We start from the raw sequence: 26,870 nt of genomic DNA, 5'->3' as shown, positions 1-26,870 counted from the left end.
CAGGACTCTGCAGTCACTATATCTGGTCTGCCCAGGACTCTGCAGTCACTATATCTGGTCTGCCCAGGACTCTGCAGTCACTATATCTGGTCTGCCCAGGACTCTGCAGTCACTATATCTGGTCTGCCCAGGACTCTGCAGTCACTATATCTGGTCTGCCCAGGACTCTGCAGTCACTATATCTGGTCTGCCCAGGACTCTGCAGTCACTATATCTGGTCTGCCCAGGACTCTGCAGTCACTATATCTGGTCTGCCCAGGACTCTGCAGTCACTATATCTGGTCTGCCCAGGACTCTGCAGTCACTATATCTGGTCTGCCCAGGACTCTGCAGTCACTATATCTGGTCTGCCCAGGACTCTGCAGTCACTATATCTGGTCTGCCCAGGACTCTGCAGTCACTATATCTGGTCTGCCCAGGACTCTGCAGTCACTATATCTGGTCTGCCCAGGACTCTGCAGTCACTATATCTGATCTCCCCAGGACTCTGCAGTCACTATATCTGGTCTCCCCAGGACTCTGCAGTCACTATATCTGGTCTCCCACAGCACACAGAACATGGAAATGCAATTATTTTAGTAAAAATAAACTGGTAAATACCTTTTATCATCAGCAGTATATAGCAGTCTTGTGACTTCTATCAGTGTCTGGTTAAAACTTGTAGAAGGAGTTTTATTTACCTCTGACTGTCCTAGGAGGCTGCAGGACCCCTGACCCTCTGTCTGGACAGTGCTGATTGGCCCTCTGCTGATCACATGCACCCACCAAGAAAATAAAAACTTTCTAGCAATACATATCAAACTGAGCATGGGCAGAGTGACTTCAAAGGCTCTGTCTTATCAGGAGATGGATTGGGAAAATTGGAAGAAGGGGAGGATCATAAAAAGACAGGATCAAACAGCCTTTTCACACGATGCAGAGGATTAACCCCTTGGGTTCCAAAGGGAGTATAATGAGCATGCTTTACTTCATATACAGCCTGATTTTACTGTTGTAGGTTTAGTAACATTTTAAGCTTACTGTTAACAGTTGATGTATTAAAGAACATGCCAAAACAGAGTCAGAGAAGAATTGTATTTTTTTTTTTGCTTGACAAGGTGTACAGAATTCAATCTAAACAGTACAATCATTTCAGACACGACATCACAACTTTAACAGTTTTTCAACCAGAAGATCATACAGTATACAGTGTTTATTAGAAGTTTTGGTTTGTCAGGTTTAGGTAGCCGGTGACTGTCCCCGCGGGTCCTGAACGGCTCTCTATATGTGGAATTTTAGAAGAACTGTGGAAGAGACACTGGCTTCCTTGGCCAACTCTACAGCTGGGATCCATAAGACTTAGTGGATGTAGTCTACGTAAGGTCCCACTTATTAGCCAAACAATACAGAATGCCTATGTATCACTGGCTGCCTTGGCCAACTCTTGGGCTGGGATCGATAAGACATAGTGGATATGGTCTACATGTGGTCCCACTTATTAGCCAACGAGCACAGAATGCTTATGTATCACCGGCTGCCTTGGCCAACTCTTGGCCTGGGATCCATAGGACTTAGTGGATGTAGTCTACGTGTGGTCCCACTTATTAACCAATGAGTACAGAATGCTTATGTATCACTGGGTGCCTTGTCCAACTCTTGGCCTGGGATCCATAGGACGTAGTGGATGTAGTCTACGTGTGGTCCCACTTATTAACCAATGAGTACAGAATGCCTATGTATCACTGGCTGCCTTGTCCAACTCTTGGGCTGGGATCCATAAGACTTAGTGGATGTAGTCTACGTGTGGTCCCACTTATTAGCCAACGAGCACAGAATGCTTATGTATCACCGGTTGCCTTGGCCAACTCTTGGCCTGGGATCCATAGGACTTAGTGGATGTAGTCTACGTGTGGTCCCACTTATTAGCCAATGAGCACAGAATGCTTTATGTATCACCGGCTGCCTTGGCCAACTCTTGGCCTGGGATCCATAGGACTTAGTGGATGTAGTCTTCATGTGGTCCCACTTATTAGCCAACAAGTACAGAATGCCTATGTATCACTGGCTGCCCTGGCCAACCGTTGGGTTGGGATCCATAAAACTTAGTGGATGTAGTCTACGTGTGGTCCCACTTATTAGCCAATGAGTACAGAATGCCTATGTATCACTGGCTGCCTTGTCCAACTCTTGGCCTGTGATCCATAAAACTTAGTGGATGTAGTCTACGTCTGGTCCCACTTATTAGCCAACGAGTACAGAATGCTTATGCATCACTGGCTGCCTTGGCCAACTCTTGGGCTGGGATCCATAGGACTTAGTGGATGTAGTCTATGTGTGGTGGTCCCACTTTTTAGCCAGGTACAGAATGCCTATGTATCACCACAGATGGCAATTTCTATAGGTAAAACAGTTATCTGCATTCATAGACACAGTTTTTGGAAAGATGAGTTAGTTCACCCATTTTATTATTTCATTAAAAGTAAGGCTGACCATACCATACAGTTAGTCCGGTTTAAAAAAAAGACCATCCCGTTCAAAGTCCAAAGCTGGCCATACACTCTTAGATTTCTCTCATTCTGCCCAATGGGTGAAGGAGAGAGATCTATCAAATGATTCCTCCATCCACACTAAACAGTTTGGCTATTCCCAGTGCACCCGCAGCTGTCAGTATGCCCAAGCAATGGCTGCAGACCTTTGTCAGGCTAAAAATTTCAGCCCAGCTCCTTTCATTTTAAGATCGAAGGAAGTTGGATAGAGTGGTGTCAGTAGGGCCACCCATGGCTAGAATTTCTTCTGGTTCATCAGAAACTGGCTGAAATTAACTTAGTGTACGGCTAGCTTAACCACTTGCCAAAAGAGGTCTACAGCTGGGTTCTGTGAAAATGTCACCCTAGAACAACCCCCCTCTCACTTCAGCGTACAGCTGATTACAGATCGAGGTAAAGGGCCAATCAGAGCAGCCCTTCAACATGTGATCATCTGTATCCAATCCTATAAACAAAAGCCAGTTATCTGCATTTTCTTCCCTCAGTGTTGTCACTATGTGAGGAAAGGAAAGCCAATAACCGGCTATCCTGTGACGGGACATTTGCAGTGATTATCAGTGAAGCCCTATCAGTGCAGCCTATAAGTGCTCATCAGAGCCACCTAACATTGCCCATCGGTGCCACTTTACCAGTACAGCCTCATCAGTGATGCCTCATCAGTGTTGCCTCATCAGTGTTGCCTCATCAGTGTTGCCTCATCAGTGTTGCCTCATCAAAGCAGCCCTATCATTGCAGCCTCATCAAAGTCCATCAGTGCAGCCTCATCAAAGTCCATCAGTGCAGCCTCATCAGTGCCGCCTCATCAGTGAAGCTTCATCAGTGCCCACCAGTGCTGCCTCATCAGTGATCATCAGTGCAGCCTATCGGTGCCCATCAGTACAGCTTCATCAGTGCAGCCTACCAGTACCCACTAGTGCAGCCTATTAGTTACCCATCAGTGCAGCCTCATCAGTGCCCATCAGTGAAAGAGAAAAATTACTACAGAAACTCAACATTTTTGGTCTTTTCTTGTTTAGAAAAAAATAAATAAAATAAAAAACCCCAGTGGTGATTAAATATCACCAAAAGAAAGCTCTGTCTCAAAAAATGATAAAGATGTCATATTGGTACAGTACTGCATGACAGCGACGAAAGCTGAACATTGGTCTGGGCAAGAAGGGGGGTGAAAGTGGAAGGCAAGTGAATAAAGCCTGACTCCATGTTTAATGTCCCATTTAAATAGTTTGTTAGGACCAAGCTGGTCCAAACAAACTATTTACTGCATTAACAGGTGCACTGTATTACCTGTATGTAGCCTCAGCTATATACAGTTTACACACTGTGTTCCCGCAGTGAGTCAGGGACTTCCTGCCCCATTTCTGGAACAAAACAGAGTTGGGCTGAGACCTGCTCAGCCAATCACGGGTAGCTAAAAAAAAAAAGGTTATGATAGACAACAAGCAGAAAATAGGAGCACATGTCAACATTGCCAGCTTCTAAGACATCAATGGGCTTACGCTTTCCTACTCTTAAGGCCACGCCCCACTAACACATTTCACCCACTCCAGGGCTTATTAGTAGAAGCGGAGTGGGTGAAACATGTTATGGAGGGGGTGTAGTCCGGGAGGAGGAAAAGCTGAAGCCTGTTTTGAAGTCTTAGAATTGGGCAGTTTTGGAATGTACTCCTATCTTCTGCTGGTTGTCTGTCTATTTGGCCGGGATGGGCCCCAATTGTATGGCCAGCTTTAGAAATGGATCACCTTCCACACTGGAATAGAAGCACTCTGCATTTAGGAAATGACAAAAACGCACAGGATAACGTGACTGCATCTATGAACTCTTATGTCTACGGCCCAATATCGGGCAAAAAAACTTTTCTAAGGAAACTTTACATAGGTGCTGTTTTAGGTCCGTTGAAGTATACAAATACTCATTTGGAAGAAAGGCAATCTCTATGGTTAACACACAGATTAAAAGATATCTTATGACTATTTTCAAAGCTGAATTTAGCTCCTTTGTAAAAAAAAAATAAAATAAAATAAAAAAAAAAAAAATGAAGGCACACTGAGTTAAGTCCAGCAAGGTGCATGACATCTCCTGCGCTTAGCTTTACTATTTATATACGACAGCTTTATAGTACTTCAAAAAGTCAGCTATAACTTTAGATCCGGTAAAGCAAGGTTGATCCTTCTGAGCTCTGCATCCTAAAAAGGAGAGTTGCTGCAGCTGCTATGCCTCCCCTCCAAGGAGCTGCATGGCATTCCCTGTACTTATCTCTATTACTTAAATCTGAAAGGTGTGCTGCTTTGCCAGACACACACTCCAGGGATCTAAGAGGAGAGAGACACACAGATCAGCTATGGCTGCTCCTTCTCTCTTCCTGCCCAATCACAGAAGTCTTGGTATTATGGGAACACATTCACAAAATACAAAGGCTTCTGTGAATGGGCAGCAGACAAGAGGAGTAGGCATAGCAGGTCTGTGTGTTTCTCCCCTCTCAGATTCCAAGTGTCTCTCTGGCAGAGCAATAAACCTGTCAGAAATAAATAATAGGGATAAATACAGGGGATGTTTTGCTGCTCCTTGGACTTAACTCATAGTATGTCTTCACTTTGTACAAAGCAGCTAAATTCCTAAAATTCAACTTTAAATGCCAAGGTAAGGATTTACAGCATAATAACGCTGCAATATACACATTGATTCAACCTCAGAAACATGGACCGTTCGCTTCTTCCCGCCAGCCGTACGCCTGTATGCAGCCTCTATACAGAGAGGCCACATACACTATATTACCAAAAGTAAATGGGACGCCTGCCTTTACACACACATGAACTTTAATGGCATCCCAGTCTTAGTCCGTAGGGTTCAATATTGAGTTGGCCCACCCTTTGCAGCTATAACAGCTTCAACTCTTCTGGGAAGGCTGTTCACAAGGCTTAGGAGTGTGTCTATTGGAATATTTCACCATTCTTCCAGGAGCGCATATTGTGAGGTCAGGCACTGATGTTGGACGATAAGGACTGGCTCGCAGTCACCGCTCTTATTCGGGTTGAGGGCAGGACTCTGTGCAGACCAGTCAAGTTCTTCCACCCCAGACTCGCTCATCCATGTCTTTATGGACCTTGCTTTGTGCACTGGTGCACATTCATGTTGGAACAGGAAGGGGCCATCCCCAAACTGTTCCCACAAAGTTGGGAGCATGAAGTTGTCCACAATGTCTTGGTATGCTGACACCTTAAGAGTTCCCTTCACTGGAACTAAGGGGCCAAGCCCAACCCCTGAAAAACAACCCAACACCATAATACCCCCTCCACCAAATGATTTGGACCAGTGCACAAAGCAAGGTCCATAAAGACATGGATGAGCGAATTTGGGGTGGAGGAACTTGACTGGCCTGCACAGAGCCCTGAATAAACACCTTTGAGATAAATTAGAGCTTCAACTGTGAGCCAGGCCTTCTTGTCCAACATCAGTGCCTGACTCCACAAATGCGCTTCTGGAAGAATGGTCAAACATTCCCATAGACACGCTCCTAAACCTTGTGGACAGCCTTCCCAGAAGAGTTGAAGCTGTTATAGCTGCAAAGGGTGGACCAACTCAATATTGAACCCTACGGACTAAGACTGGGATGCCAGTAAAGGTAACGTGCGTGTAAAGGCAGGCGTCCCAATACTTTTTACAATAAAGTGTATATGCGTACCTAAAGGCGCAGTTACCGGAAGCTAACTAAAAGCTCCTAATCTCTATTTGTTATCAGGAGCTTTCCAATCACGTGTCAGCCAATCACGGCGGTCCTACTGGAGATTAACTGAAAAGCTTCTAATCTCTACCTGGGATCGGGAGCTTTTCGATCATGTGACAGATAATCACATGACCAGAAACCCTGCCCTACCTCCTGGCATCAGAATCCCTTTAAAAGACAGGGAGGGGCTGGCACAAAGGGGTTGGAGAATATATTCACCTTTCCTTGACTTCCTTAGCACGGGGGGGGGGTCGGTGACATCATTCTCCTGCCAACAAGATCTCTAGGAATGAGGAGCAACCCAAATCTCAGAAGGTGATGACCTTGTTCTTTGCTAAAACTCATAAAGGTAAGGCTGCCAAGTTCCCAAGGACCTCGTCGGGAGGAGGACAATACCATCCTCTGCACTTCGGAAGTCTGGGCTGCCCAACATTCTCTAAGATCTGTCCAGAAGGATGGTGGAGTCAGAATAGTGCCCCATCGTTGGTGTCACTGGGAGGAACTGTGCCCCATCGTTGGTGTCACTGGGAGGAATTGTGCCCCATCGTTGGTGTCATTGGGAGAAACTGTGCCCCATCGTTGGTGTCATTGGGAGGAATTGTGCCCCATCATTGGTGTCATTGGGAGGAATTGTGCCCCATCATTGGTGTCATTGGGAGAAACTGTGCCCCATCATTGGTGTCTATGGGAGGAATTGTGCCCCATCATTGGTGTCAGTGGGAGGAATAGTGTCCCATCATTGGTGTCAGTGGGAGGAATAGTGTCCCATCATTGGTGTCAGTGGGAGGAATAGTGTCCCATCATTGGTGTCAGTGGGAGGAATAGTGTCCCATCATTGGTATCAGTGGGAGGAATAGTGTCCCATCATTGGTGTCAGTGGGAGGAATAGTGCCCCATCATTGGTATCAGTGGGAGGAATAGTGCCCCATCATTGGTATCAGTGGGAGGAATAGTGTTCCATCATTGGTGTCAGTGGGAGGAATTTTTCCCCATAATTGATGTCAGTGGGAGGAATTGTGCCCCATAATTGGTGTCATTGGGATTCCCTTGATTTCCCTCGAATCACACGATTCAAGAAAATCGCTCTGTCTATGGCCGGTCTTATGCCCCAGTGACTGTGTTCCAAGGCAGGAAGTGGAGGGAAATCCCGCAACAGGGACACAAGTAGCAATAAAAACCGAATGGGTTCAAGCCATCTTCTCCTCTCCTAAAAAATACACAAAAATACCCCCCAAAAAACACACATATACCAAAAAAAATGTCTGTGTTGATGGGGGAATCTAGTGATTTTCTTTCTAAATCACTCAACCCTAAAAAATACACCAAAAAAAAAAAACCCAAAAAAAACCACATACAGTATACCATTTAAAAAAAGCGTCGGTGTTGATGGGGGAATCAAGCAATTTTCTTTCCTGCAACAAAAGAAAATCACTCCGTCTATGGCTGGCCTTATGCCCTAGTGACAACTGTGTGCAACAGGGACAACAAAAAGCTAACGGGTTCGAGTCACCTTCTCCTCTCCTAAAAAATACACCAAAAAAATAAAAAACACATACAGTATACCATTTAAAAAAAAAAAAACGTCGGTGTAAATTGGGGGAATCTAGCGATTTTCTTTACAATATGGCCGGCCTTATGCCCCAGTGACAACTCTGTGCCCAGCAAGGAAGTGGAGGGAAATTTGCACCAGGGCCACAAATAGTAATGAAAGCAAATGGGTTCAAGCCACCTTCTTCTCTCCTAAAAAAAATACACACTAAAAACACAGTATACCATTTAAAAAAAAAAAAAAAGGGTCTGTGTTGATGGGGGAATCGAGCGATTTTCTTTCCTGCGATGAAAAAAAAATCGCTCCATTAATGGCCAGCCTTATGACCCAATGACAACTGTGTTCCCAGACAGGAAGCGGAGGGAAAACCAGGGACAAAAATAGCAATAAAAAGATAAGAGGTTCGAGCCTAGGGATAGACCGATATGGTTTTTCCAGGGGCGATACAGATACCGATATTTTGGTCATAAAGTATCAGTATTGGCCGATATGGGCTGATATTCTGCACATTCAATCACACATCCAATGTAGAGTGACCGGTGCCTTCGTCAATGCAGAGTGACTAGTGCCCCCATCCAATGCAGAATAACCAGTGCCCCCATCCAATGCAGAGTGACCAGTGTCCCCATTCAATGCAGAGTGACCAGTGCCCCCATCCAACGTAGAATAACCAGTGCCCCCATCCAATGCAGAGTGACCAGTGCCCCCATCCAATGCAGAATAACCAGTGCCCCCATCCAATGCAGAGTGACCAGTGCCCCCATCCAATGCAGAGTGACCAGTGCCCCCATCCAATGCAGAGTGACCAGTGCCCCCATCCAATGCAGAGTGACCAGTGCCCCCATCCAATGCAGAGTGACCAGTACCCCCATCCAATGCAGAGTGACCAGTGCCCCCATCCAATGCAGAATAACAAGTGCCCCCATCCAATGCAGAGTGACCAGTGCCCCCATTCAATGCAGAGTGACCAGTGACCCCATCCAATGCAGGGTGACCAGTGCCCCCATCCAATGCAGGGTGACCAGTACCCCCATCCAATGCAGAGTGACCAGGGCCCCCCATCCAATGCAGAATAACCAGTGCCCTATCCAATGCAGAGTGACCAGTGCCCCCATCCAATAAAGAGTGACCAGTGCCCCATCCAATAAAAAGTGACTAGTGCCCCCATCCAATGCAGAGTGACCAGTGCCCCCATCCAATGCAGAGTGACCAGTGCCCCCATCCAATGCAGAGTAACCAGTGCCCCCATCCAATGCAGAGTGACCAGTGCCCCCATCCAATGCAGAGTGACCAGTGCCCCCATCCAATGCAGAGTGACCAGTGTCCCCATCCAATGCAGAGTCACCAGTGCCCCCATCCAATGCAGAGTCACCAGTGCCCCCCATCCAATGCAGAGTGACCAGTGCATGGGGATTAGAGCACCGCCTGATTACACAGAGCAGGGTTCTTCTGCTTATCCGGCGTGGGCGCTGTCATATGAAGTCCCGCCTCCTGGACCGGCTCCTATGATAGACGTCAACAGTGTGCTGTCTATCATAGGTAGGAGCCGGTCCAGGAGGCAGGACTTCGTATGACAGCGTCCACGCCGGGTAAGCAGAAGAACCCTGCTCTATGTAATAAGACGGCGTTCTAATAACCATACCCCCCCCCTTCCCTTTCCCCTCCGGAGGCAGCCCAATAGGCCCTACCTTAAGAAAATATCGGTCATATCGGCCAAGTTTGTGGCCGATACCGATACTTTCAAAAAAGTGAATATCGGCCTAACCGATAATCCATCGAGCCACCTTCTACTCTCCTAAAAAATACACAAAAAACCCACATATACCATTAAAAAAAAAAAAAAAAAGTAGTGTCTGGACCTACACTTTAAACCAGTCAGGATCTACAAAAGCTAACAAATATTGAAAGATTTAAACTTTTAATAGCTATACAGCAGTTTGGGGCCTCATTTAGCTTCGGAGACCCAATGGGCACCAAAAGGTTTACAGAAGACAAGTTCGATAAGTCTGCCCTATCCAATAAAACATTTGGTATGACTATGCCCCTAACACACAACCGGTATAAAGACATTAAGTAAAATAGATTTAAATTATGCTAAAAAGATTCCAGTGTTCAGCATTTTTTTTTTTTTTTAAATATCATTAATATATATATTATATAATTTTTTTTCACTTAGAAAAATATTGCATTAAATTTGGTTAAAACCAAATTGAACAAAACTGTGTAACAAAATAAAGATGCCCATATATTACAAACAAGCTGCTTCTATTGCAATCACTCCTTAAAGGAAGGGTGCCGGGCTTCTGCCGTCTATGAAGGAGCGCACACAAGGCTGTGTCAAGCGTCAGGTCACAATGAGCGTAATCCATCACACTAACAAATAGATCCATCTTGAGTGGAAACCCAAATAAAACGGCTCCTGAAGTGAGACGCTGGAGAGACCACACGAAAGTTACAATTCTATCTGCAGATAATGAGCCCGAAGCAGCAATACGTCTCACTTGCAATTTTTGGAGCTTATAAATCAGTTACGGAGCTGGCAGAATAAAAAAAAAATGGCTGAATCCCCAAAGGTCTAGCACAGTGCAGGCAAATCAAATAAAGAGAACCTACCATAAGCTCCAAAAATGTACCTAGAAAAAAAACAGAGAGCTAAAGAAGAGGTCCACCATGGGACTAAAGCACTCGATGTAACCTTGGATTAGAAAGGTTCTTTTATTGCTCCCCTTGGATGAGTACACAGTGGTGTAAATTTTATTTGGTCTATGGAACAACCAATGAACACATGGCTCGTGATTCTTATGGGTTGCAGGTATCCGTTGGTCTTTTATAGGAAGGACCTGGTTCTTCACACGTTTCCCCCAGTCTGGTATCCTTTGGTCTTTTACTAGAAGAACCAGGTCCTTCACACATTTCCCCTTGTCTGGTGTCCATCGGCCTTTTACTGGAAGTACTAGGTACCTCACGCGTTTCCCGTTGTCTAGTATCTGTTGTTTTTTTACTGAAAGTACTGGGTACAACACGTGTTTCGCATTGTCTGGTATCTACTGGTCTTTTACTGGAAGTACTAGGTCCTTCAAACATTTTCCCTTGTCTGGTATCCATTGGTCTTTTTTTGGAAGTACCCAGTCCTTCATACGTTTCCCCTTGTCTGGTATCCATTTGCCCTTTACTGAAAGTAGCTGGTACTTCACGTGTTTCGCTTTGTCTGGTATCCATTAGTCTTTTATTGGAAGTACCAGGTCCTTCAAGCATTTCCCCTTGTCTGGTATCCACTGGTCTTTTACTGGAAGCAACAGGTCCTTCAAGCATTTCCCCTTGTCTGGTATCCACTGGTCTTTTACTGGAAGCACCAGGTCCTTCAAGCATTTCCCCTTGTCTGGTATCCACTGGTCTTTTACTGGAAGCACCAGGTCCTTTACATGTTTCCCCTTTTCTGCTATCCATCGGCCTTTTACTGGAAGTACTTGGTACTTCACGCGTTTCCCATTGTCTGGTATCCATTGTTCTTTTAATGGAAGCACCTGTTACTTCGCGTGTTTCCCCTCGTCTAGAACAAGAGGCACAAATGGCTCCAGAAAGACGCTTCAGGCCTTTCTGGAAAACACTGTTGGACATACTGTAGATCACACAGTTACAGAAACTGTTACTGATGGCCAACCAGGTGGTGAGAAAGGAAGCAGTCAGGTTGGAGTAGACTTTGGAACTCTCCAGGAGAAAGTAGATGATGTAGGGTAACCACAGTATATAGAAAACACTGGTGATGCGAAAAAGGACAGTCGCATATCGTTTCTCTGGGCTAGGTTGGCTTTGGGCTGGGTCCGTTTCTGTGGTGCTGAATCGTACGCGCCTTTCGTTGATCTCCTTGGTGTGATGCTGGCAAATGCGGAAAATGTTGAAGTAAGTGAAACAAACGGTAGTAGCTGCTGGGGCATAAAGCATAACCACGATGAAAGAAGTGAAGTACGGGTTGGTGGGCCAGAACACGGCACACCACTGGAAGACATCTCCGTGATATCCAGGTTTTCCCCAGCCTAGGAAGGAAGGCAGGAATATGGCACAGGAGTACACCCAGAGCAACAGAATGCAAAAGCGAAGGCGGCACGCCGTCACTAAAGTGTTGTAGGTCAGTGGCTTGGTTATAGCTATGTACCGATCGATGCTGATACAGGCCAAAGACATCATGGAGACGCTTTTGAGCACGGACACTACATAACCAAACATTTTGCACACGATTTGCTCCGGTAGAAGGACACTATGGTGCAGCAAAGAGAAAGATGGTACCAAGCAGCTAACTCCGACTAGAAGGTCAGCATAGGCCATCGTCTGGATGAAGTAACTGGTGGTGTGGTGGTTGAGCAAAGGGGCACAATGGAAAACAAAGATAACAATCAAATTGCCCGAGATGATTAGCACAGTCAGGAAGATGATGATTCCCACTTCGAGAAGGCAAACTGGAATGGATTCATGAGCTCCTACTCCCAATAAACAGAATAAACTGCTGATATTTCCCTCTGAGGAAGAGTTCATTTTTAGATGGCCAAGGATATCAGAACCATGCCTGCGTCTCCGTCGCGATTCTGCAGAGGATCCTGTGGCTAGTCTTGATAGAACTCCCGTCAAGCTGGACCTGTTCCCTTTAACTTTTCTACAGAGCAGTGCCGAACCAATCTCCTGCCATGTTCGAAAGATCGTGGGCGAAGCTCTGTAAGGGAACGTAGGACAAAAAGGTGCAGTCATCAGGAAGCCTGGGTCATGTGGGTTCTCCCGTCCTCTAGCCGAGGCAATCCCACTCCATCATTACACTTCCACACTAGATACCAGAGCAGCTGAGAGGAAAGAATGTGACAACGTTTGTACAGTATCCAGCCGATAACTGCATCCCTGCATTTTCACAGTTGCTGTCTCACAAGGGTCCTTATCTATCATTCCTGCAAAGTCAGATGAAGCCAGTCAACTTTCACTTTAAGATTAAGCTGCCCTTGCTACCAAAATTAGCTTAATGCCCCTACTCCATTTAAAGAGCATACGGTTCTGAATAATATATAGAGCTGCAGTCTGGCATAAATCATCTCTACAAGCACAGCTACATAGGAGTACTTTAGCCTGCTTTCCTTGCATATAAATGTAGTTAATTGAAAAGATGCCGTCTGCATTCTTTCAGAGTCATCCAGCAGCTCTGCATTATATATCTGCAGCGTGCTTCTAGGACACAGAATAAAGGACACCTGAGCCTACATTCAATAGCAGCCCTTATAACTAAAAAAGCAAAGCATCCCTTCTAAAAATCTGTCTTCTCTACATGCATTTAAAAATTGCAATGATTGCAATTAACACAATCAAAAAAATTGTAATAAGCAAATTTTTAGGGCTTCTAATAGTTACACTGCAAAGAAGAAAAAAAAAATTCAAAATGCCTAAGAGATGATTTACCTGACTTGAGTCACAAGGTCTGGAGGAGTCCTGCAGGAGGACTGCAGCTCACTTTGCTGCAGAATGGAGAAAATGCCTTTGTGAGAGTGTGGTCCTCTGCAAACCCTCCTCTCCTCCTCCCTTCTCATGCACTGCCAAGATCAGCCAGGATCCCAGACTGCGCTACAGTACCCAGACACGGAGATCGGAAGGCTCGGGCTAAGCACTGAGTGCTCTCAGATAACTTCAGCACTGAGACCACAGATGCTAAAAGAATTAAAAAAAAAAAAAAAAAGGCAACTGGCTTCCACCATATAATCAGCCATCTGACAAGACCAGCTTAGCTCAAAAATATTGTAACCCCTAAAGGTCATTCTTCGAAAACAAAATGAATGGCTGCCTGAGCCAAAATAAACATGATAGATGTGTGAATTGCTATCTGCGGAGCTTTTAACTTTGTCTTCGGACATCAAAACGGAAAAAAAAAAAATGACAAATTCTTCACATAAAAAGAAATGGCTTTTGGAAGAAGCCAAAAATGATAAACTCTAGCTCTTGTGGCTGTCCCGGGTTCAGTTTATTTTGTAGAACAAATTTGTTACAAGAAGAAAGCATCAAAAGTTACGGTTATGTGAAGACAAAAATAATGGATTACCATGCGGGAGGACTAGAAATGACTCGCTCCTAAATTCCGGAACGAACAGTAGAGGCCAAAAAAAAAAAAGATAAATCACATAGAATTCCTCAATGCCTTCTTAGAAATACTTTTTTAATCTAGTTATACTTCGAGTTATTCACTTTCCAAGGGACATGGCCTGGCACATAATGTGAATGAATGCATCTCTACACTGCTCTGCCGAACCCAACTCGATCTAATCAGATCTACGTTTTACTGGTTTAACCTGCCCAGGTTGCTGTACTATCACCAGCAAACTCCTTCCCATGGAGGCATGGCTTGGTGCTTAATATGAAAAGACGCATTTCTATACTAATCCACCAAAGCCAACTATATCCTGCCTAACAGGATCTTCATTTTACCGGGTAAAGTGCCCAGTGTGCTGCACTATCACCAGCAAACCCTTACGGAATTAATCCTTCCCAAGGGACATGGCCTGGCACATAATGTGAACGGATGCATCTCTACACTGCTCTGCCAAACCCAAGTCTATCTTGGGATCTAATCAGATCTTTGTTTTACTGGTTTAACCTGCCCAGGTTGCTGTACTATCACCAGCAAAACCTTCCGGAATTACTACCTTCCCATGGACGCATGGCTTGGTGCTTAATATGAACAGACGCATCTCTACACTAGTCCACCAAACCAAACTCTATCCTGCCTAACAGGATATTCATTTTACCGGGTTAAGTGCCCAGTGTGCTGCACTATAACCAGCAATCCCTTCTGGAATTACTCCCTTCCCAGGGAAGCATGGCTTGGCACCTAATATGAACAGATGCATCTCTACACTAGTCCACCAAACCCAACTCTATCCTGCCTAACAGGATCTCCATTTTACCGGGTAAAGTGCCCAGGTTGCTGTACTATCACCAGCAAACCTTTCCGGCATTACTCCCTTCCCATGGAGGCATGGCTTGGCGCTTAATATGAAAAGACGCATTTCTACACTAGTCCACCAAACCCAACTCTATCCTGCCTAACAGGATCTTCATTTTCCTGGGTAAAGTGCCCAGTGTGCTGCACTATCACCAGCAAACCCTTCCGGGATTACTCCCTTCCCAGGGAGGCATGGCTTGGCGCTTAATATGAACCGATGCATCGCTACACTTCTCCACCAACTCAACTCTATCCGGCTTAACAGGATCTACATTTTACTGGGTAAAGTGCCCAGGTTGCTGCACTATCACTAGCAAACCCTTCCAGAATTAAAACTTCCCAAGGGGCATGGCCTGGTGCAGAACGTGAACGCATGCATCTCTACACTGCTCTGCCGAACCCAACTCTATCTAGGGATCTAATCAGATCTTTGTTTTACTTGTTAACCTGCCCAGGTTGTTGTACTATCACCAGCAAACCCTTCCGGCATTACTCCCTTCCCATGGAGGCATGGCTTGGTGCTTAATATGAACCGATGCATCTCTATACTAGTCCACCAAACCCAACTCTATCCTGCCTAACAGGATATTCATTTTACCGGGTTAAGTGCCCAGTGTGCTGCACTATCACCAGCAAACACTTCTGGAATTACTCCCTTCCCAGGGAGGCATGGCTTGGAACTTAATATGAACAGATGCATCTCTACATTAGTCCACCAAACCCAATTCTATCCAGCTTAACAGGATCTACATTTTACTGGGTAAAGTTCTCAGGTTGGTGCACTATCACTAGCAAACCCTTCCGGCATTACTCCCTTCCCAAGGGATATGGCCTGGTGCGTAACATGAACGGATACATCTCTACGCTACTCTGCCAAACCCAAATCTATCCTGCCTAACCGGATCTGCCTAACCTAAGTGTAGGAGAAGGAGAGCTTGAGTGCTCATTGCCTTCCCGAGAGACATGGCATGGCACGTAATGTGAACAGATGCATCTCTACACTGCTCCACCAAACCCAACAGGATCCTTATTTTACACTGTAAAGTGACCAGTTTGCTGTACTATCACTAGCAGATCCTCCCAGAGTTTTGTTCTGGTTGGATTGCACACAAGAAGGTTGCCAGTCAAGATGACAAAAGCCGTGATATTGCTGAAAGGTGGCGGACAATTGTCTGTTGCCCAGGCTTCTCTATCCTCCATGCCTGATATCTATAGGAGCTATGTGATGGTAACTCTAAATGTCGGAGAAGGGGAGCTTGAGTGCTCACTGTCTCTCTCGCTGACACCATCCAGCCTGGTGTCCCAGGACAGGGAGAAGCAGAATGTACAAATATGCTCAAATGTTTGCATCCCCTGGTCGAAATCCTGAAACTTTGGCATTAATATTAAAGAGTCGGATTGATGATGCCAAAAAACTCTTATTTAAGGATAGTGACCATATGAAGCCATTTATTAACATGTTATTTGGCTCCTTTTTAAATAACCCAAATATCCCCTGGAATATTTGCCCTTGGTACAGAAACACAAGATGACACACACAGGGTAAAATGGCAATTAAGGTAATTTCCCACATCTGTGGCTTTTAATCTACAATTGGTGTCTGACTCTGTATAAATAGTCAATTCATTTATTAGCTCTCACGTGGATGCACTGAGCAGACTAGATACTAAGTAATGGAGAGCAAAAAAAGAACTATAAAAAGATCTGCATAACAGGGTAATGGAACTTTATAAAGATAGAAAAGAATACAAAAAGATATTCAAAGCCTTCAATATGCAAGACAGTACTGTTCAGTCACTTATTAAGAAGTGGAAAATTCATGGATTTCTTGACACCAAGCCAAGATCCGGGTAGTCCAAGCCAGAACTTCAAAGAAGTGTTTGGGATACAAAGAAAAACCCCACAGATGATCTCAGGAGAAATACAGGTTGTTTTTAAGGAGCACAATGTGACAATACTTATTCAAAAATGGTCTGCATAGTCGAGTTGCCAGAAAGAAGCCTTTATTGCGCCAATACCACAAAAAATAATCAGTCATGTTTTCAATGCCAAAATTTCACGATTTCTGCCAGGCTACGTAAAGTTTTCAGCACAACTGTATGTCACCAGCACACCTAGGTTCTAAAGAACAGGTCAAAAGCTTTGGAAGTTAGTGTGACATATATGGTCATCATATACTCAACCATATGCTCAAATTAGAAAGTTATTGGAAAAAAACTGGAGTCTCTTAACTAGCGACCCCATACTTAACAAATACTTGGGCAATAGACCCAAAATGGTTTATAGACGATTTACTTTGCTGCGAGACTGGATGGTTAGCAGTCACTAAAGGAGACCAAAGACCAACAATGCTAATCGTGTGGGATTATTTAAATGTGCAATATGCGATTTCTGCCCTTGGGTCCTGGAGGGTTCATCCTTTAGGCTACCAAACAGCAGAATCCTGTCAAACAGCAGGTTACTTGTCAGACAAGGGGAGTGGTACATATTATGTTAAGCCTGTGTGGAGTATTCTACGTGGGAAAGACAATAAGGCCCTTCTGGAAAATAATTTTTCCAGAAGGGCCTTATGTCATATAATAGAAAATGGCTAAATCAACACCCCAATTGGGAGACATGTGGGGCTATGACACAACTGTGATGATTCCCACATCAAATTTGCGGTCCTCAAAATGGTCCCTGAGGACCCAAGAGGGGTAAACCTGGATAAAAGATTCCTATGCAAAGAATCAAGATGGATTTATGACCTTAGGGCTACCACTCCCCCTGGACTGAATGATATGTTGAGCTACAAACCTTTCCTATAGACTATATTCTATCTTAGCCAAGTTTCTGTTCATGTACGATATTGTTATAGATAAAAGTGCGCCTATGTAATTAATTTTTCCCCAGTGATATGCTATGTTATATATTATGATGCGGAAATGGTTATTGTTGGAAATATATAGGATTCTTTTTTATTATATATACATACTCCAAAGTCTCACTTTTTTCCCTGGAAATTCTAAGGAGATGGATGTGACTCTTGTCATTGACACACAGGGTATGCATTGGGGCAGCCGCACATGCGCGGACACACAGGGTATGCCTTGGGGTAGCCGCACATGCGCGGACACACAGGGTATGCCTTGGGGTAGCCGCACATGCACGGACTTATTCTTTGGTGTGGGCGTTTGGTCTACGTCAGGCATGTCCAACCTGTGGCCCGGAACCGCAGGCAATGCGGCCCACTGCCCGCTGACAATTTATTTTTATTTTTTTCTGGGTAGGAAGGAAGTTGAGTCGGGGGCACGGCCACAGCGGCTTCCAACTAACTGTAGGCAGAGGCTGCCTCAGAGGGGATCATCCACTAGTTGTGTTAAATTAGTGCTGGAGGGGGGGGAGCGCAGCAGCGTGGGAAGGGCGCGGCAATGTTTTATTACTTATATACCTTAACTATAGTATATATTTTATATGCGGCCCGAGAAAATTTCTCTACACTCAATGTGGCCCAGAGAAGCCACAAGGTTGGACACCCATGGTCTACGTCATTGGCAAGCGGGTTATTATGTTCTCATGTCCCGTATGCTATGTGTGGAGATGGGACCTGTGCGTGGGGTTGGCCGGCACTTGGGACTTTGCTCTGCCTACCCGATCATGTGATCGATGACACGGGCGGTGTCTTCGGTTGTGCGGCGAACTACAAAGCCCAATGGCGTGGACCTTTCTGCCTGATGTCTCCATGTGTGACGCAATTGCCCTGGCGCACAGAGAAGACGTGACAGGGGCGTTCCCTCCACTGAGGGATGCGGTCATACAATAGGTCCACCTGGACGCTAATGGATGGGCAGAGGGGGCATAAAAGGAGACTTGGCAGATACATCCTCCATTCAACCGGGGATAACTACATACAGAGCCGGTGCATAGCTGAGGTGGCGCGTTGAGAGTCTGGTGAATGTTGCGTCGGTGAATGGTATATGGAGTGGCATTGTGGCTTTGCTGGTTATCCTTGGTGTTGGGCATCTGTGTCTGCGGTCAGCTGGCCCGTCTGGTGACCTGTTGATCGCTGCCATTGCCTGGAGATTCCCCTGGATATACAGTAGTAAGTTATATGCATGTTTAAGTTTAAGTGGAAAGAAGTGCAATTTTCAGATTATATGGGAGTCCCCAAAATGGATCGGGAGAAACTTCCTCTGGCTTGTATTCCTTTGTAGGAAGGCTCAGCACCGTTTTCCCATCTGTGTGAGGCTTTAATCCACTATATGGGTGGGGATACAGACAGATTTTGAAGGTAATTCTGATGGATGAAGTGAAGGAAATGTGATATTATTCTGAAGTTTGTAAATACAAATGTATATGCTATATATCCTCATGTTTCACGTCTTGTACCTCTTTAAGATCTGGTCTTGAATATATTAGATTCTGTCCCCTCCTTTATGCTGATCCATATATTCCTGCCCAAGCGGTACCTCTCTGGACCCTGACTGAATAGATGGCATTTCTAGGAGAGTTGATGCATAGTAAGTGCCCCACTTATAGGATCTGTACAGTTGTTAATAGAGAGGTAATGTGGATATTGTATGATAGATAATCACTACAATCTGTAAATATTCTAGGGCGGATTTCCCTCATTTGAAGTTTTCTTCTTGTTGCCCGGCGCTCACCCAGGGAGTTTTGTCTGCGGGTGTGGTTGCTATCTTAGGTGGGTCCCGGTGGGTCTGTACAGTTAATAGAGAGGTAATGTAGATATTGCATGATAGATCGATATTCACTAGATATTCACTATGATCTGTAAATATTCTAGAGCGGATTTCCCTCATTTGAAGTTTTCTTCTTGTTGCCCGGTGCCCACCCAGGGAGTTTTGTGTGCGGGTGTGGTTGCTATCTTAGGTCGGTCCCGGTGTGTCCGTACAGTTAATAGAGAGGTAATGTAGATATTGTATGATAGATACATATTCACTACGATCTGTAAATATTTTAGGGCGGATTTCCCTCGTTTGAAGTTTTCTTCCTATTGCCCCGACGCCCACCCAGGGAGTTTTATGTGCGGGTGTGGCTGCTATCTGAGGTGGGTCCCGTTGTGTCCGACATTGGTCACAACAATGATTTTGAATGTAAAATATAAAGATTGTATTATATGTACCCAAATATGATTGTAAATGATGCGGTTCTTTTCCATAAATGAGTAATATGTGGTCTTTGTAGCCCTGATGAAGCAATTGGCGAAATGCGGTGGCATGTGAGGACCCATCACATATAGTGCTCATCCTCTGATTAAATTATCACATGCAGAAAACTGCTCTATGTGTTTTTAAATACAAATGGATGCGTTGGCACCTTTGTCTGTTTTTTAATGTTTGATATCTAAATAAACATTTTTACTAATTGTATGCATGCTCCTTCTGGCCTGTACAGTCCGATATTCTTTTTTCTGTTCTTTTTACTTAGGTCCAAAGCTTTATTCTGCGATCACATCACGATTACAGAAGCCTTGCAGAACCGTTTCACCAGGAATGTGGCTGTCACATGCCAGATGAAGGGATCCTGCGAGGCTCCGAAAAATTGCTTGTGTAATCGTGATGCGATCGCGGAATAGAGCTTTGGATCCGTTATGGAGATCCTAGGCGTGCTGGACACATTCTGCTATGAATGTCTTCATTTTTCAACTGGTGATCACTGCAGCACCCACTCACATTGACAGCCAATTTTCAGGAACATGTGCATCGGGAATATTGTGCTCGACTTCCAGGAGGAGAAGGAACAGACTCTTAAAGAGGTACTATGCACAAATAAGACTAATCACATCTCCCACATAAGCAAAGTGTATGAAGTCAAACTAGATCCCAATACATTGTACCAAGACCCCCCAAAAAAAAAAAAACCTGAAAGGGGCAATGGGAGAGGGATAGAGCATAGGGGCACTTGAAGACCTGTTGTAACCACTTGGATGATAAAAATGATTACCTTGAGAATAGGCTTAAAATCTGCCGAAAATTCTCATCCGAGGTAAAATCATACGATTTTCGGCTAGTGTGTACACAACTTTCGGCAGCCGATGCTGACATTTTCAACGAAAAAAAAAACGGAGGGACAAACACCAAAATTTTTATCGTCCGTCCCCAGCACGACCAATTTTCGTTTAATGTGTATGCAGTACGTCCGCGAAAAATCGGATACAAAAGACCGCGCATGATCTGAAGTTGCTGACGACCCGGAAGTCTAGGTACAAATGTCCCCAAAAAAAAAAAAAAAAAAAATCGGACGAGAAATTTCGTGAACATTATGCACGGTCAACTAAAAACGGTTACGATCGCTGAGCATGAGAGAGAAAAATCGGAGGATATTTCGTCCGATTTTCGTCAAGTGTGTACGAGCCTTAGGAGTAATAATATCCATGGAGTGCCCTAGAAAAAAAAAATCTAAGAGTGCAAACCCTGAAGATTTTGTGGATAATTGCTAAGTTCGGCAGATTCACTCTGTCCACCAGCTTCATCAAAGGCAGCATACAGAGCCTAGGGTTGGCTCAGAGGGCAGTGGGATGTATAGAGAAAGCCAGCTACCCATAGAACAGAACAGGCTGTCATCTGGCTGCTCCGCTCAGCAGGGGATCAGTGGACAGATCCCCTGCTAAGAAAACTGGGATCCGGCCTGTGTGAAGGGGCCTAACTGCTCTTACACAGCTGTAATACAGAGTAAAACCTTGGGGGTATGATGTAATCAAGGTTATAAATCTGTGGACAGGTAAACCAGATAAATACTGAAACCTAGGGCCTTGCCAGGTTAAAAAAATTGCATAAAAATTAGAAAAGCAATTTAAAGCGGTTTTTCACTGGCTCCAGAAAGAGAATTGCTGTTATAATCACAAAAGACTTCAATGAAGCACAGGTGACCATGCGCTAAAATAATTTCCAGAAACACTTTTCTACTGCTCGAGGGTCAGTAATGGTCCAAACTCCGAAAAGGAAGACAGGGGCAAGGTAATGTGGTCTACCTAGGATACCCCGCTCCTTAGGGACCTGAAGACGCCCGTCCTCCTCCTCAGGGACCTGAAGACGCCCGTCCTCCTCCTCAGGGACCTGACGACGCCCGTCCTCCTCCTCAGGGACCTGAAGACGCCCGTCCTCCTCCTCAGGGACCTGAAGACGCCCGTCCTCCTCCTCAGGGACCTGAAGACGCCCGTCCTCCTCCTCAGGGACCTGAAGACGCCCGTCCTCCTCCTCAGGGACCTGAAGACGCCCGTCCTCCTCCTGAGGGACCTGAAGACGCCCGTCCTCCTCCTCAGGGACCTGAAGACGCCCGTCCTTCTCCTCAGGGACCTGAAGACGCCCGTCCTTCTCCTCAGGGACCTGAAGATGCCCGTCCTCTTCCTCAGGCATCTGAAGATGCCCGTCCTCTTCCTCAGGCATCTTCTCCACGCTTCAGCCGGCTGCCGCAGACTATAGCTTCCCTACATTACCAAACTTTGTTCCCCCCCCCCCCACGCAGCCCCATAACCCCCCCCCCCCCCTCCCATCCACCCACATTCCTTGTACCACCTTGGGATATTAGAAGAGCGCCATGACACCCCCCACTTTCATATCTGAAGATGCCCGTCCTCTTCCTTAGGGATCCAAAGAAGGAAGGCCTCTTCCTTAGGGATCCAAAGAAGGAAGGCCTCTTCCTTAGGGATCCAAAGAAGGAAGGCCTCTTCCTTAGGGATCCAAAGAAGGAAGGCCTCTTCCTTAGGGATCCAAAGAAGGAAGGCCTCTTCCTTAGGGATCCAAAGAAGGAAGGCCTCTTCCTTAGGGATCCAAAGAAGGAAGGCCTCTTCCTTAGGGATCCAAAGAAGGAAGGCCTCTTCCTTAGGGATTTGAAGAAGGAAGTCCTCTTCCTTAGGGATTTGAAGAAGGAAGTCCTCTTCCTTAAGGATCTGAAGAGAGCAGTCCTTCTCCTTAGGGACCTGAAAAAGCCAATTCTTCAAGTACTTGGTGAGGGCTTGCTAGAAGACAGACCCCCGTTTTGAAAAAAGGCATGTGCATTATGCAAGGTGGCCATTCCGGACAATATAAAAATTACTCTGAGCTAGTCAAAATGGCCCGTCCCAAAATGATGTGACCTTGTGCCGGTGAACCTCAATGTGGTCCCAAACCCATAGTAATTTTATTGCACCCCTGGGACACCACCCCCAAGGTGCACATCACTGCGAGCTCCTTACAACTCCTAGATCTTTACGAGAAACCCAGGGGTGCTTAAATACCACCAAAGAAAACTCTATTTGTGTGAAAAAAATGTATAAAATTAAAATTTGGGCACAGTGTTGAATGACGGCGCAATTGTCATTCAAAGTGTGACAGCGCTGAAAGCTGAAAACTGGCCCGGGCAGGAAGGGGGTGAAAGTGCGCAGTATTGAAGTGGTTAAAGAGACGTGGGGGGGAGGGGGTTAAAGGCCTGCCATGCAAATCGCTAATTTACCTTTCTGCTTCGCACAGTTATTTGATGTACACCAGTTTGCAGTCTTTTCTAATTGCATCCAACTATATAAGCCCCTGTCTGAGCCTCTGATTGGCTCTAACCTATTTGCATTAAATAATATTTTTTTTTTGCAGATTTCACTGGTTACATGTGACAAATAATGATATATATGGGCGGCTGTACTAGCAGGCTGATAATCATACGTCCACCACTGCCAGCAGATCTATAATCATGTGGGTACCCATTGCTTATTATATGATGGTGAAGGCACCTATGCTGGCAGATGTGTAATTATGGGAAAACAGAATCCGCTGAATGGAAAGGGTAGTGAGGTGATCGCTGCAATCTCAAACTGCAACTCTTTTCATAAGTCAGTCTAGGATTAAATTCTAGAGCGGTGGCGAGGGCTTTGAACCCCTGTCTGGTTTTTAATAATGCCTCTGCCCCCCTAAGAAGATGAACCCTTCTTTGTCCTGGTGACTACTGAGAGTGAAGGAAAAATCTAAAGAGAGTGGTCACCGGAACAGGAATAAAGGGAAAATCTAATCCGGAACAGGAATAAAGGGGGAATCTTCTATTGGGCACTCTTGCACCTGTGATGGCTATCTAAGGACTTGTTTAGGTTTTGCACAGAGCAGACTCGACGCTCCAGTCAATGTCCCCCCCCGGAGGGTTCCATCATAGAAAACTGCTTGTTATAGGAGCGTTCCTGTGTGCTCACTCCCGAGCCACACTCTGTGCATCCACTGACACACACTGCACGGCTCCGCCCCCCCACTTCCTCCTTACTGACTGTGATTGACAGCTGTCTCTGAGCAAATAAGGAGGGAGAGAGAAGCTGTTCTCATGCACATTGCCCCTCTTCAATTCATCAATGCCCCCCCCATTCATCAATGCCCTCCTGCATTCATCAATCTCCTCCATTCATCAATCTATCCCTCAATCATCAATCACCTCCATTCATCAATTTATCCTTCATTCATCAATGCCCTCTTTCATTCATCAATCTCCCCCCAATTCGACAATCTCCTCCCCCAATTCGACAATCTCCTCCTCAACTCGTCAATCTCCTCCTCAACTCGTCAATCTCCTCCTCAATTCGTCAATCTCCTCCTCAATTCGTCAATCTCCTCCTCAATTCGACAATCTCCTCCCCCAGCTCGTCAATCTCCCCCTCAATTCGTCAATCTCCTCCTCAATTCGTCAATCTCCTCCATGTTCTCCTTCATTCATCAATGCCCTCCTTCATGTCCTACTCCATTCATCAATATCCCCCGTCATTCATCAGTGTCCTCCTGCATTCATCAGTGTCCTCCTGCATTCATCAGTGTCCTCCTGCATTCATCAGTGTCCTCCTGCATTCATCAGTGACCTCCTGCATTCATCAGTGACCTCCTGCATTCATCAGTGTCCTCCTGCATTCATCAGTGTCCTCCTGCATTCATCAGTGACCTCCTGCATTCCTCAGTGACCTCCTGCATTCATCAGTGTCCTCCTGCATTCATCAGTGTCCTCCTGCATTCCTCAGTGACCTCCTGCATTCCTCAGTGACCTCCTGCATTCATCAGTGTCCTCCTGCATTCATAAATGCGTGCCGCACAGCACACTCCCAGCACAGAGACCGAGGTCTCAGCAGGAGCCCCGGGCCCCGTACTAGCGATCGGGACCCAGAACTCCCGGTTCTGGGTCTCCCGATTGCTGTGATAGCCTCTGGTGCCGGCTGGTGGCTCAGGTCTCTCCAGGGGGAGAGGGAGGGGACAGCTATTCACCATACCAGGAACCAGGCGGGCACACTCCAGACAGAACCCCTCTCCATGGAAATAGGGGGCTGTTGTCCAGGAGGAACACTGCGACTTGGGCCGAGACCTAGTCGTATGCGACCTCACCAGGCGTTTAACTCGCAGGCCAGCCCTGTCCGGTGGGGCTATGTCGCAGCCGACCTAGCGCAGAGCCGAGGCCTGTGCGCGCTCACTGGCCAGACTGGGTTGACCAGTGGATCTAGATTATCCATACCGTCGCCCAGTCCGGCAGTTGATTGTAGATCTCATAGGAAAAAACCAGGAGGAGAAATTTCTATCTAAAAAAATTTTCCAGAGACCCCAGCAAGGAACGAGGTCCTTACTCCTGACTAGGCAGAAAAAAACTAAATACGTATAGCAGGGAGAGAGAGTATAGCCCCTGGAACTGCCCATAGGCGTAGCCAGATTCTTTTTCTGCCTAGTGTCCTACTCCTGTAGGGGGCAGTATAACCCAATGGTTATGAAGATCAGGAGCTGTGTCCGTCAATTAACGAAAGAGAAAAAGTTATTTAGACATAATTTAAAAAAAAAAAATGAATATCCCTTTAGGGCTGCACTGCGGGTGGGCATGTGAGTAAAAGCAACTTGCAAATATGGGTGGAACTCCGCTTAAGTCATTAATCCTCTGCATTGTGTAAAAAGGCTGTGTGATCCTGTATGCACAGATCCTCCCCTCTCCTACATGTTCACTCTGGATAAGTCCAGATAAGCACAGTTCAGCTGCACATGCTCAGTTTGGCCTCTATTGCTCAGAACACTTCCTGTTTTAGCTGAGCTATTCAGGTCACATGGTATTACCATCACACATGTGGGCATGTATACAGATCCTAAATGACAGCCCAGTCCCTCCCTCCCTCCTCCATGCCCAGTAACTAAAAAAGAACACAGTGGGTGGGATGTCACATCGTAAATGATGGATGATTTTTTTTTTTTCTTGGGAGGGTACATGTGATCAGCACAGGGCCAATCAGCACCGTCCAGACATGGTCAGACAGGGAATTAAGGGTCTTGAAGCCTGATAGGACAATCGTGGGAGAAATGAAAACTCCTCCTACAAAATATCAGCACTCACTGATACAAGTCACAAGATTGCTCTAATTGCTATATACAGCTGATAAGAAAAGATATTTATCAGTTTATATTTACTAAAATAATTGCATTTCCATGTTCTGTGTACTGTGGGAGACCAGATTTAGTGACTGCAGGATCTGGGTTTATAACACCTTAAAGTGATTGTAAATAACAAACGTGTTACACTTCCCTCCTCTGTGTAGCTGGTTTTGCACAGAGCAACCCAGATCCTCCTCTTCTCGGGGCCCCTCCCTCCTGCTCTTGGCCCCTCCCTCCTATCGGGGGCCCCCAAAGCAAGCAGCTTGCTATGGGGGCAACCGAGCCAAGCTGCAGCTCCATTTGTCCATTCAGACATGGATTCTGCCCCTCCTTCTCCCGATTGGTTCATTGACTTTGAATGACAGCCATAGGAGCCAATGGCGCCACAGCTGTATCTCAGCCACTCAGGAGGGAGAGTCCCAGAACAACTGAGGGACTCGTCAACATAACTAAACGGAGAGGGGGTTGAGGTAAGTATTAGAGGTGCTGGGGGGGGGGGGGGCTGCTACACACCGAAGGCTTTTTATCTAAATGCATAGAATGCACCTTCTGATTTTACAACTCCTTTAACTGCTTGCCGACCGCCCGCCGCAGATTTACTGCAGCAGGCTGGCTCGGCTGCACGAACCGACGTAGGGGTAGGTCGGCTCGCGGGAGTGGTCCTGGGCGCCCCCACTAGACAGCGGGGATGACGATGCACAGGACTGATATGCGCCGGGTACCCACGATAGCTCCCCGCTGAGAGAGAAGAACGGTCAGCTGTTGTAAA

General features: G+C 45.9%; 2 protein-coding genes across 3 annotated transcripts in view; both read right to left on the bottom strand.

The window, feature by feature from the left end:
- RABGAP1 (RAB GTPase activating protein 1) overlaps positions 1-26,870 on the bottom strand; it is a 205,318-nt gene that overhangs the window by 89,963 nt on the left and 88,485 nt on the right. The gene's annotated exons all lie outside the window — the stretch shown is intronic.
- On the bottom strand, positions 9,898-13,365 carry LOC309559904 (putative G-protein coupled receptor 21). 2 transcript variants are annotated; one of them, XM_082263347.1, is made up of 2 exons: positions 13,229-13,365; positions 9,898-12,726 (listed from the first exon to the last, which is right to left on the bottom strand). In XM_082263347.1, the coding sequence occupies exon 2, from the start codon at positions 12,533-12,535 to the stop codon at positions 10,595-10,597; it is 1,941 nt and encodes a 646-aa protein (XP_082119473.1). In that variant the 5' UTR covers positions 12,536-12,726; positions 13,229-13,365; the 3' UTR covers positions 9,898-10,594. The 2 variants fall into 2 exon arrangements, with proteins under 2 accessions (XP_082119473.1, XP_082119474.1); XM_082263348.1 differs by having other exon boundaries at positions 9,898-12,624; positions 13,229-13,348.

Source organism: Pelophylax lessonae, assembly GCF_965119305.1.
Source record: "Pelophylax lessonae genome assembly, chromosome: 7".
Classification (NCBI taxonomy): Eukaryota; Metazoa; Chordata; class Amphibia; order Anura; family Ranidae; genus Pelophylax; species Pelophylax lessonae.
Note: the sequence above shows the minus strand (reverse complement) of the source record. Positions and strands in the feature narration are given on the sequence as shown.